This window comes from Trichosurus vulpecula, chromosome 2, assembly GCF_011100635.1.
Source record: "Trichosurus vulpecula isolate mTriVul1 chromosome 2, mTriVul1.pri, whole genome shotgun sequence".
Lineage (NCBI taxonomy): Eukaryota > Metazoa > Chordata > Mammalia > Diprotodontia > Phalangeridae > Trichosurus > Trichosurus vulpecula.
Genome location: NC_050574.1, coordinates 179,946,136 through 179,958,576, shown reverse-complemented (window position 1 = coordinate 179,958,576; position 12,441 = coordinate 179,946,136). Strand labels below are relative to the sequence as shown.

General features: G+C 35.2%; 1 protein-coding gene across 2 annotated transcripts in view; it reads left to right on the top strand.

Moving 5' to 3' along the window:
- XPO4 (exportin 4) overlaps window positions 1-12,441 on the top strand; it is a 130,538-nt gene that overhangs the window by 45,587 nt on the left and 72,510 nt on the right. For both annotated transcript variants that reach the window (XM_036743679.1, XM_036743680.1), the window contains one exon: window positions 3,304-3,442. In XM_036743679.1, the coding sequence (XP_036599574.1) occupies window positions 3,304-3,442 (139 nt within the window). The remainder of the gene's footprint in view (window positions 1-3,303; window positions 3,443-12,441) is intronic.

Sequence of the window (12,441 nt, the reverse complement as noted above, 5' to 3'; positions counted from 1 at the left end):
TTCCTTGATAATTTATTGAAAGATGATATCTAGGCTCTTTTTTTGATCATGGCTTTCAGGTAGTCCAATAATTTTTAAATTATCTCTTCTGGATGTGTTTTCCAGGTCAGTGGTTTTTCCAATGAGATATTTCACATTGTCTTCCATTTTTTTCATTCCTTTGGTTCTGTTTTATAATATCTTGATTTCTCATAAAGTCACTAGCTTCCACTTGCTGCAGTCTAATTTTTAAGGCAGTATTTTCTTCAGTGGTCTTTTGGACCGCCTTTCCATTTGGCTAATTCTGTCTTTCAAGGCATTCTTCTCTCCTCATTGGCTTTTTGGAGCTCTTTTGCCATTTGAGTGAGTCTATTTTTTAAGGTGTTGTTTTCTTAAGTATTTTTTTTTTCAGTATTTTTTTGGGTCTTCTTTAGCACATCTTTGACTTGTTTTTCATGGTTTTCTTGCATCACTCTCATTTCTCTTCCCAGTTTTTCCTCTACTTCTCTTACTTGCTTTTCCAAATCCTTTTTGAGCTCTTCCATGGCCTGAGACCAGTTCATGTTTTTCTTGGAGGCTTTTGATGTAGACTCTTTGATTTTGTTGACTTCTTCTGGCTGTGTGTTTTGGTCTTCTTTGTCACCAAAGAAAGATTCCAAAGTCTGAGTCTGAATCTGAGTCCGTTTTTGCTGCCTGGCCATGTTCCCAGCCAACTACTTGACCCTTGAGTTTTTCGTCGGGGTATGACTGCTTGTAGAGTAGAGAGTACTTTGTTCCAAGCTTGAGGGGATGCGCTGTTGTTTTCAGAGCTGTTTCTCACAGCATGCTTTGCCGCACCAGCACTCCTCCTCCCCCAGGAACTGCCAACCTGGACCTGACTCAGTTGTTAAGCAGGCTCTGCACTCCTGCTCTGATCTGCCACTTAATTCCTCCCACCAGGTGGGCCTGGGGCTGGAAGCAACTGCAGCTGTAGTTATCTAGCTGCCCCCAGGGTGGTGGCCCAACAGGACACTCCTTTCACTCTGTCCTAGCAGTTTTTACCACTGATCTGCTCTGTTGTCTTTGGTGTTTGTGGGTTGAGAAGTCTGGTAACTGCCACAGCTCACTGATTCAGGGTGCTAGGGCCTGTTCCACTTGGCTCCCGGTCTCATTGGTCCTGGTGCCACCCATGCTGGGCTGTGCTCCTCTCCGCTCCCAGCTCCTTCTGTGTGTGATAGACCTTACCCAGTGACCGTCCAGGCTGTCCTGGGCTGGAGCCCTGCTTCCCTCTGTGATTTTGTGGGTTCTGCAGTTCTAGAATTTTTTCAGAGCCATTTTTTATCGGTGTTTGGAGGGTCCTGGGGAACAGCCCTAGGCAAGTCCCTGCTTTCCAGCCACCATCTTGGCTCTACCCCTGGAGTTTACTTTCATACTTTGATGAGGCATTAGAATAAAGAATACAGCATATTGTATTATTTTAATTCTAAGCTGTATAAGGAAAGTGGTGATAGCATATTAATTCTAACGAATCACAGACCTTTTAAGACCAGCATGTAATGTATCTTATCTTAAGGCTGATTTAAGAGGGTTATAGAGAAATAGGGAATGCTTTCCTTGTTTTAACTTCATAGAACAAAGATGGAAGTGTCTGCCAACTTCAGCATTTTGTTCCCATCCACTTAATCTTTTAGGATGCTCCCTCACCTTTCTAGGATTTCCATTTAGCCATGTTCCCAAATATTTTGATTTCTTTTTCAATAACTGGTAAACAGGAGTCTAGACAAGTTTTTCAGCTTGTGATTTAGAGTAGCCTGTACAATAGTTAAAGAATTGTTGCTAAATTATTAAAAATGGCGTAGAATATACGTAATTTGTCGGAATTTTACTGAAACTTGGTTACCTTGTTTTTTGTTCCTAGCAAAATTCCTATTTTGACTCATTACTTAATAATGCATTTAGGAAAATCTCATGTATGGAAACAAAGTTGGGAAAATTCCTTTGGTATGGTACATTCATTTAACAAAAGTTTAAAGACATCTAAAATTATCCCCAGAAAAGGTGTTTAGAATTGCATTATTGTATAATTTTTTCCCCTATCCTAGAGACTTAAAAACTTTAGAGTCTGGCTAGAGTTCTCTAGATCCTTAAAGGAAATTAATATGAGTGGTTATGGGACCAGTCTTATATTCATTTTAAAAAAATAGTTCTCAATTATTATCACAAACCTTTTTAAAAATGATTTTTATTTTCAAAGTTGTTTCAGAGTTTTTTTATGCAGATCAACTTTTGAATAATTCAGTTATTGACTTATATACAGTTGTGTACTGTTGTACAATTTGGAAGGGCAATAGCTGCAAATAAAATTTCTGAACTCTATTTTATCCGTATTTTTTAGTAGTCACTGCATTTAAAACCGTTTTCTCCCCCAAAGAATATCATTCAGCTGATATTCTTGGCTTTTATTTTATGGCTACAGTTCAAAGGAAAAATTTCTGGGACAGAGAGAAGAGTTCATGGGTACTGTGTCTTTGTGTCCAGCAAGAGAGAGGGGCATAGACCCTGAGTGTATGTTTGAGTTTTATTGTTAAGAAAGTAGTCTTACTTTTGTGCCCTTGAACTCGGATGGCATCTTGAATCTCCTGGTATGGAATGCTATAGTCTGACACCATCGAGGGGAATCCCAATTCTTTTGCTTGGACTGAAGAACCTAATTACTTGAGGACGTGATTGTCTTCCTGTAATCTGGAATTTTGTTTTGTTTTTAAATAAAATTTTAAATAGTGAAGCTAAAAATTTTATAACTAACATGAGAGAAGTACTTTTGTATGCTAACTTGTAGAATAATTAACTTGTTTTAAATGTTTATTTCTATATGTTTTGCAGGTGAGAAAGCATATAACTTGGACCTGAGGCTATATAAAATACTGTAATAGAATTTGTATTTTTATTTCTGTGTTCTGCCTTGAACTGTCTCGGTGAATTGTACCATACTATGTTAATTTGCCATTGTGCATTGAAGACGAATGGATATAAACTAATAACACTGGTCAGAGCTAGGACTGAAACTTGGAGCCCCAAACTAGGAACATCTGCCGGGAAGTTTAAAAGGCATTTAGTAGTTCTCCCTGTGTGTTTACTCTCCCATTTAAAACAAGTTATAGCATTTGGATGTTTCTTCTTTTCTATTTCTGCTTTCTCTTAGCAATATTGGCACTACCAGCTTTTATTTTTAGATGAACCCCTCCTGATTCTGTAAGCAGTGTTTCAAGTAACTGCATGTTTATTGGAAAATATGGTATTCTTTTGTAGTGGATTTAAGTAACTTTAACAATTTGTGTTTTACAGCCTTCAGAAGTATGTTCGGGAGCAGATTCTGTTAGCAGTAGCAGTAATAGTAAAACGAGGATCATTAGATAAATCAATTGACTGCAAAAGCATTTTCCATGAAGTCAGCCAGTTGATAAGCAGTGGCAATCCCACAGTGGTAAGTGTGTTAAATATGTAAGAAATATAGCTTAAATATGTTTGTTTTGAATTATTATTTAGCCAGATGTTAATACTTTAAGGTTCGTTGTGTGTGATATAATAATGACTTTCTGAATCTGTTCTGTATTTTGTGAAACTGGGATTTGTTCGGTTTTTCTTCATGTTAGAAATTCTAGTCACCTTTTTGTTGGGCTTACAAGTATTTCTTGTCCTTTATTGGTTTTGTAATTTCCTCAAGTATTTGCCTCCCCCTCTTTGCCTCTCTGTGGATTTTTGGGAGATATTTTTTAAAACATCAGTTCTTGTATTTGTTATGTAGTTGTGTTGTGCATTTGTAAAAATGTTGTGATATTACTATATATTCTATACAAAATTTAAAAAATTTTTAATACATTTTATTTTGGTGTTGTAGATACATCCTAGCATAGGCATACAACTAACTCTTACCTCCCAGGCCCCAAAACACAATCTTTTAAAAGTTAGGTAAAACCACCTAGAAGATTGTGATTGTGATGAATGATATTTGTCATTACCCACTTTTGGAATTCTTTATTTAACCAAAAGCAAGGGAGCCTGTGTGCTTTAATAATTACTAATATTGCCCATTGTTATTTGACTTGAATTATGCTAGTATTTAATGTTGTCTTCATTTACATTGCTCTAACCAGTTAAATTGGGAGAAGGAAATAGCAAACCACTCCAGTATTTCTGGTAGAAAACACCAACTGAAGTCAGAAAAAGTCAGACATGATGGAAGTAACTGAGTCAATCAGTGATTTAAATTATGCTTGATAAATGTTTAAGTTTAGGATAAACTGTTATAGTCATTTCCACATGAGTTCTTATCACATAGTTGAGTGATTCTTGATGTTTTTGGAATTAATACTCTGTCCTTATTTCTTTTCTTTAAAAGAATCGATAACTTCTACCTCTTTCCTTGCTTCCCTCTGCCCCCCAAAGGAAAAAAAAAGACTGGATATATTGTTTTCTGAAGTCAGCTCAAACACATTTTGTGTTTAGATTTTCTTGGTGTGTTTCGATAATTGGAGATATCTTAGAGTCTCCATTGGAAAATGCCAAGTAGAGGAGAATGCTATAATTTAGCTAGACAGACTATGGTAATATATTACTCTATAAAGAAAACTAGGGTCAAGAATCACTGATCTTTTTGATACAAATCTCAAAATAGGCACCCTAGAGCAGAAGTGGAGAACTTGCAGCCTTGAGGTCACGTGTGGCCCTCTAGGTCCTCAAGTGACTCAGTCCAAACCTGTTCTATCAAGTTCAGATTCAGTTAAAGGGCTGCACTTGAGGACCTAGAGGGCCACATGTGGCCTTGAGGCTGCAGGTTCCCCACCCCTGCACTAGAGGATTAACACATTTTTAAGAAGTCTATGTTTAATCAGGTTGTGTATATAAAAATAAGATTTTCCATTATTAGTCCTCATTATTTTTTCAATTATAGTAGACTTTTCACCTGATCGTTGATTATCATTCAAGGTCCATTGCATAAACTTTATTAACCTCACTTTGGGCAACATTGGATAGAGTGCTGGCTCTGGAGTCAGGAGGACCTGAGTTCAGATCCAGCCTTAGACACTAGTTGTGTGAACCCTGGGCAAGTCACTTAACTCTGTTTGCCTCAGTTTCCTCATCTGTAAAATATGTAGGAGAAGGAAATGGCAAACTACTCTACTGTCTTTGCCAAGAAGACCAAATAAAGTCACAAAGAGTCAGATACAAGTGAAATTACTGAAAGCCACAAATTTCATTAGATTTAGTGAGGTTTAACAGTCATGAATTGTATTCAGAGTCAAAATGTAATTGAGGTAAGATTGTAAAAGCTTGATTTCCTTTACTTAAGGGAAATAGAGACATACTATGATGTTTCTTTATGATTTTTCTGGTAGTTCTGCATCTGTTTTGTGTGGGATATCCTAGATTGGTTAGTCAAATATTGATCTCTCTTTATATTTGAAGCATTGAACTATGTCAAACTATCTGTTGTCTATTGTTGAGATGAAAAAAATTTTGAAGACACAGGTGTGTTTTGAGATTACTTATCCCCAAAGTGAGAAGTTCATTTGAGAGTAGTTAAGTTCTTTAAACTTTCTCTGAGATGTATTGTGAAACGAAGTTTTACCTGGGAGACAAAAATTGGTATTGCTACAGGAAAACAGACATACCAATGCGTGGTTAGTAAAGCTGTGAATTGGTCCAGCCATTCTGTAAAAACAATTTGGAACTATGCCTAAAAAGATCACTACATTATCTCTGTCAAGCGGTACCACAACTAGGTTTATGTCCAAAGAGATAAAAGAGAGAAATGGCTCATATATGCAGCTCTTTTCATAGTAGCAAAAACTGGAAACAAAGCCAAGGGTGCTCATCTACTGGGGAATGACTAAATAAATTAAATTATGGTTTAGGAATGTATTAGAATATTGTGCAATAAGAAATGACCAAATTGAAAGTTTTGAAAGGAATCAAGGAATCTTTGTCTTAATGCGATAACAACAGTGTTTTAGGGAAAAACAATCTTGAAAGACTTGAGAATTCTGATCAGTGTAATGACAAGCCATGGGTCCAGAGGATTGAAAAAGAAGTATAACACTGACCCACCCTTGCCTGAAGGGGGATGGACTTAACATGAAGAGAGAGGCAGACAAGTGTGGACATGGCCAATGTGGGAATTTGGTTTGCTGGACTATGAATATTTGTCATGAGGATTTTGGTTTTCTTTTTCTCTTTTTAATAGTTCATTTGGGGTGGGGTAGAGGAAGTGGGGGAAAGAGAAAATAAAATAAATGTTTATTGAAATAAATCTACATTTTTAAACAAAAAATAGGAAAATGTGTGCTCCTAATTTGAGATCTTATTAAAAAGTTAAAATTATGCCATCTTACTTACAAAAATACAGTGCGCTAAGTATTGTGGTGGTGCAACTTAAGAAATCATGCAATTGTAACAGGAATCCCTTATTAAAGATCAGAAAAATTTGTAGAGCAAATACTACTTTGTTCATGAGAAAAATATAGGATATCACTTTTGTAAAGGATACAAGTGATCATGATAAATGTGATTGCCAACTTACTATATAGAATTATATGAAAGATTTTGTATATATGTCTTTGATGAGCTCCTCTTCCTTTTGACTGAATTCTCTGAGGGCAAACCTGGCTCTTTTTGCTCAGCTTCATCTCTGGTGCAGGTGGAATTAAGGATCTATTGAAAGGCTCTTCCTGCAATTTGAATCTGTACTTTCAATAGTTACAGTTGGGGGAAGGGGAAGACAATCTGTATAACCTCCTGTTGTAGGAAAAGAGGGTTAGATATTTCACCTTAATATTCAAGAAAAACCTGAATTCCCGTCTGGCTTCCTAGTGGCATAAAAGGAGTGTGGTCAGAAATCAGGCTGAAGGAGAACTTGGTATGCAGCCTGCTCCATTTCATTATTCACCTAGCTTTCTTCTCACCATTGTCAGTTATTTGACCACTCACTCAACTATATATGGCATTTTGTTTGATTGGTCCTATGAGGCAGGGATCTAAAATGGTGACTCCTTAAATAATCAGCATTTTGTGTATTCATTTTCATTTTATTAACCTCTTAACTGAGTTATGCTTCATTGTGCTTATTTTTTTAAGACTCTAAAGTAGAATGAAAACTGGACTATTGTTAGTGTTAAATTTCAATATAATATATGAATAAATGACATTCATTAGCAAAGTCAGGGGGCAAAGAAGTAAAGTGAATGACAAGTGAATGTAATCTGCTCAGTGATTAGGGGCCTGTATGAGGCTATTATTAGCATATATATGGCCTTAAAATCCAAGATCCAACTACTGTTTCTTCAAGATTTTGCTTATGCACAATTTTATTTTATTTTATTTTTATAATTTGTAAAATAAAGTAAGTCCAATTTGATTGAGGATCTTGATAAGCAGGGTTTCCTAAAGAAAATAATCAGTAGCTGCAGACTTCAGATTTTAGTGGCTTAACTATATATAGATTCCCTTTCTAGTTATTTACCTTCCCAGGTAGTACTGCTGACTACATCCTAGCTAAATGTCCAAGAGTTTTTTTTGTCTCCCTTAGGAATGAGCAAATGAATAAGAATTGTATTTCTTATTATATTCCTTTGGAGAACTTAACCTATGTCAAAAAATAGTCCCATTCACAGCCTGGTGATTTTTTTTAAGCCACTAAAATAACTGATGTCCTGAGAACTATGGGAACATCTTCAGATATATTTAGCTAGAAAATTTTAGTCTGATGTAGTTGCTTTTTGAAAAGAGTGGCAGAGAGATGACTGGGAAAACTTTGGGTCCTGATGGGTGTATCTGTTCATAAACCCTTTAGGGATTCATGGACCCAAGGTTAAGAACTTCTCTAGTTTTTCTTTAAATTGGCTTTATCCTTCACTGTTTCTCCCTGCTTTATGAGGTGATCCTGCTCATAATCTTCTATCTTCCTTCCTCAGATTTTATCAACAAGTTGACATTCTCAGTCATTGTTACCTTTGACTGCCATATCTCTCCCCTTGCCTAGCAAGATAAGTGTTTGTTGACCTAGGTGCTTTTTTAATGTCTTTTTGGTTTCTTTGGGCAGTTATATCTGAAGTTGTATGAAATTATTATAATTGATGCCACTGTCCTACTATGCGTTATCTAGTTTTATTATCCATAATATATTTTTGAATGGTTTAAGTTTGAGTTGCTCACGTTCTTTTTCTCATTATTCTTCTAGTTTTATATGACTTTTGGTCTTTGCTCTAACATGTCAATGGACTGACTCACTGACTAACTGGACCCAGACAGCTGATTGAAGAATGAATCATATATAAATATAAATGGTAGTTGTTATAATTATCTTGATCACTCTTTTGGATACCCTCCAACTTGTCAGTATCTTTCATAAAATGTTTTGCCTAGTTCTCAGTACAGTATAGTTCAAGGGCATAAAACCTTTCCTGACCTTCCCAGCTGCTAGTGCTTCTTCTTCTAAAAAATTATTTTGTATTTATTTTTATTTATTTAATATATATATGTATACATTTTGCCAGGCCCTGAAAAAACTATAAATTAGTTGAGGGCACTGACTATTTCGTTTTTATTTTTGTATCTTCGGTGCCTAGCAGAGAGCTTGTTACCAAGTAAGTAAATACTTAGTGACTGATTAAAAGATACAGAATTCAGGGCTGTGCAGTGCGATTTATGTGGCCCGCCTACAAGCATAGAAATTTGCATAAATGCTTTAGTATGCGAAGCTGAGCTACCACAGAACTCTCACTAAAATGGCAAATCAAAATATATTGTCTGTTGTTTAAATAAAAACCTAAGGTTGAACAGCCCTGATATAGATTATAATATCCTTTTACAATATTATATTACCATCAACTTAAAATTTGCCAACACATTTTATTATATAAAGAAGAAAAAAGATTGCATTCACACTTATCAACATCTATATAACACTTCTCTCATTCTGGACATGGAACTTTTATTAATGTAGCATTATGCAGCATCTAGCTGGTGTTTTTTTTACATTTTTTTTTGGCTGACATCACACTGTTCAATCATTGAGCCTGTGGTTTAGTAAAAATCCCCTAGTGTCCCTTTACATTCCCCAGACCTCTTGTAGTGTTGTATGGTTGCTTGTTGATTATTTCTCACTAAAGTGTAAGACTTTATGCTAATACCCATGAAGTTTAATCTCATGTGATCGGGTCTGTTGTTCTAGCTATTAGTCTCTCATTATTACTTCTGTTGCAGTGTTTGTTACCACCTCCCATCTTCATATCATTGGCTTATTTTATAAGCCTATATCATCTGTGCCCTCATCTAATTCATTGATAAAGAAGTTAAATTTATTTCCTTTTCATTTGCATTTGTATCTATCTCCCCAGATTTTACTTGAGGGCAATACAATTGCTGATTTCATACTTGAATACTTTTGGTACCTTGCACCTAGGCTGTGGCTGGGCCCAAGCCCCCTGATCATGAACTCCAAACCTATCCTTTGCATTTGCATTTACTGCCCACTTGCTTTCTGACCTCCTGTCCCTCTGAACCAGTTTAACTTACAACATTTATATTAGTTTATAGTCTTGTAACAAAGTTAACTGTTAAATCACTCTTGGTGCACCCCCCTCAACAGAAGAGATATTTAAATTTAGAGATGAATGCTGAAAATTTTGTTCACAATGAAAACTAGTTTGTGAATTGTTTTTCAAATTCATTATAGAGCTAATTTAATTTCTTCGTGTTTACAATATAATTTTAGCTGTTGATTTGACAAATAATTTTGGAAGGCAGATTGCCTAATGAATTATTCTAATTGTCAAAACATGTTTGTTTTAATTAAAACATTTTTTCCTCAGGAATATAGAATTTTATAAACATAATACAAATTATGTATTATATATCTAATTCATTACACACTATGATTTAAAAAGCATAATCATGATTTTAGAAATGTTGCTATCTCCACACTTAATTTTTGTCATGTTTTGTTGAAATATGTCATATAGACTTTTAAAGTGAACTTAAAGCTCTGTTTCTAAAGAAATAGTCTAAGATGGCATTTAATTTTGCAATCTTGACACATCATTTTCATGTTTTCTATTTTTCAATGCAAATAGGCTTGTTTTTCAAGTTCTTTTAAAAATAGTCGTTTTCCTAGGATAGGAAGAAAGTGGGTGAGAAATTCAATTGTCCATGGATTGTGTTGCCCTGTGTGGGATAAAGGGGCTAATCTCTCTTATCACAAGTCTCATTGATGTTTGCTTAGAGGAGCAGCTGAAAGTCTGCTTTATGTATGGCAACCTTTCATAAAGTTTATTCTTGGTAATAAAGCTCTTGGGATAAGAGCCAGGCTATTATAAGAGACAATCCTCTCTCTGAACAAGAGTATTTTATTTTGTCAGCTGGGGTTGGTGTTTGAGTATGTTATTCTTATGACAGAACTAATGAAGTTGCTGGAGAGTGAGACAAGCAGTGTCCATGAAATAGTTTCTCGATGGTATGAAGTTAATGACTTTACTAGAAACTAATACTATGATATTAAAAATATAGAAATAGGACTATATTTTTAAAAAATTCAGGGAGTAAATTGTTTTGCTTATATGCAAATATATTAGCTCATTTGATCTGGATAATGACACCTGAAGTTGGTATGATAAAATGTATGATAAAAGTTGGTATGATAAATTCTATGACAAAATTATTATTCCTATGTTTTGCATTTAGGGTTAGAAAGAAAACTGATACTCAAAGAAGTTAAATGACTTACTCTACATGGTTACATGGCTAATTAGTGGCACAGTCAGGACTATACTTCATCTCTTTTTTAATAGGACGATCTTTATACTGAAGGTCATGCACTTTTCTCGTGGGAGTTTTCTTCTCAAGCTCGTGTTTAGAATTGAACTGTCCAAAAGCAAACTAATAGAATCTAACAGACTTGGTTTTCAACCCATATCAATTTTTTTTAGTGAATTAAAGATTAGCTTTATTTTTATTTTTAATTTAATTTGGTTTCAATGAACAAATCTATTTTACCTCCCCACTCTCCCCTTTTCGGGGTTTGGGGGAGGACCCTTGTAACTAATATGCATAGTCAAGCAAAACAAATTCCCACATTGGCAGTGTCTGAAAATGTGTCTCATTCTGCATATTTAATCTTGTCACCTTTCTATTAGGAGGTAGTCATCGTCAGGCCATGGGCATCTTGATCAGAATTCTTAAGTTTTTCAAAGTTGTTTGTTTTTACAGGGTTTTTTTGTGAGTTTATAAATTGTTTTCCTGGCTCTGCTTATTTCACTCTGTATCGGTTCATGCATGTCTTTTCTGAAATAATCTCCTTCATTATTTCTTACAGCACAATAGTATTATAGTATTCCATTACATTTATATATCATTATCGTGCAGTGACTACCCAGTTGATAGGTACTCTTTCCCCCTTAGTTTCAAGTTCTTTGCCATCATAAAAAGAGCTACTCTTAAATATTTGTGTACATATGGGTGCTTTTCCCTTTTATTTGATCTTTTTGAGGTGTAGACCTAGTAATGGTATTGCTGGGTCAAAAGATAGGTGCAGATTAATAACTTTTGGGGCATAGTTCAAACTGCTTTACAGAATGACTAGACTAATTTACAGGTCCCATAGCCCCTCTGGCATTTCTTTTGACCAACTTTGCCAATCTGATGAGTATAAAGTGGCACCTTAGAGTTTCTTTAATTTGTTTCTCTAATAATTTGGAGCATTTTTCCCCGGTTGTGGATGGCTTAGATTTCTTCTTATATAAAATGAATGTTCATATTCTTTGACTATCAATTGGGAGATGGATTTTCTAAATTTGAATCAGTTCTCTATATCCTATAGCTGATTAGAAGTAACATATGATAAAGATATGGTGAGGCAGAGGGCTCTGTGGCTCTGTGTAGCAAGAATGGGGATAAGGGCTCTATCAGAGACAGTAGTTTAATGAGGAACAATACTGGCAAGGTAGGAAACATGAAAATTATTCAAAAGGAGCACAAGAACCCCTGAAGCATAGCAAAATGAGGCTCTTTAAATAGAGACCAATAGTCTTGCATCTCTCACTAACCTCTGAAGATAAGATCTAATAGTTTGTAAAATAACATCATAGCATTTTTTGACTGCAAGAGACCTTGGAAATTAGTCTAATTTACTTATTTTACCGTTAAAGAAATTACGCCTCAGGCTCTGAGTTGTCCTATGCCTACGTAGCCATGGACTTCATGGACTTATAGTTATAACTCACCGATCACAATGACAACCTGAAGTCAACGAGGAAAAACTAAATCATGTTCACTATACTTTATTTAAGAAGGCAAATGGATGTATATTTTTTGAAAATTACCAATGGGATGATTAAAAGTTTTAAAAGGAGGAAAAATACTCTGAAAATTTACTTTAATGTGACACTTAATTTCCCCATGCTGCCAGCTCAAAGAGACATTACCTTTTAC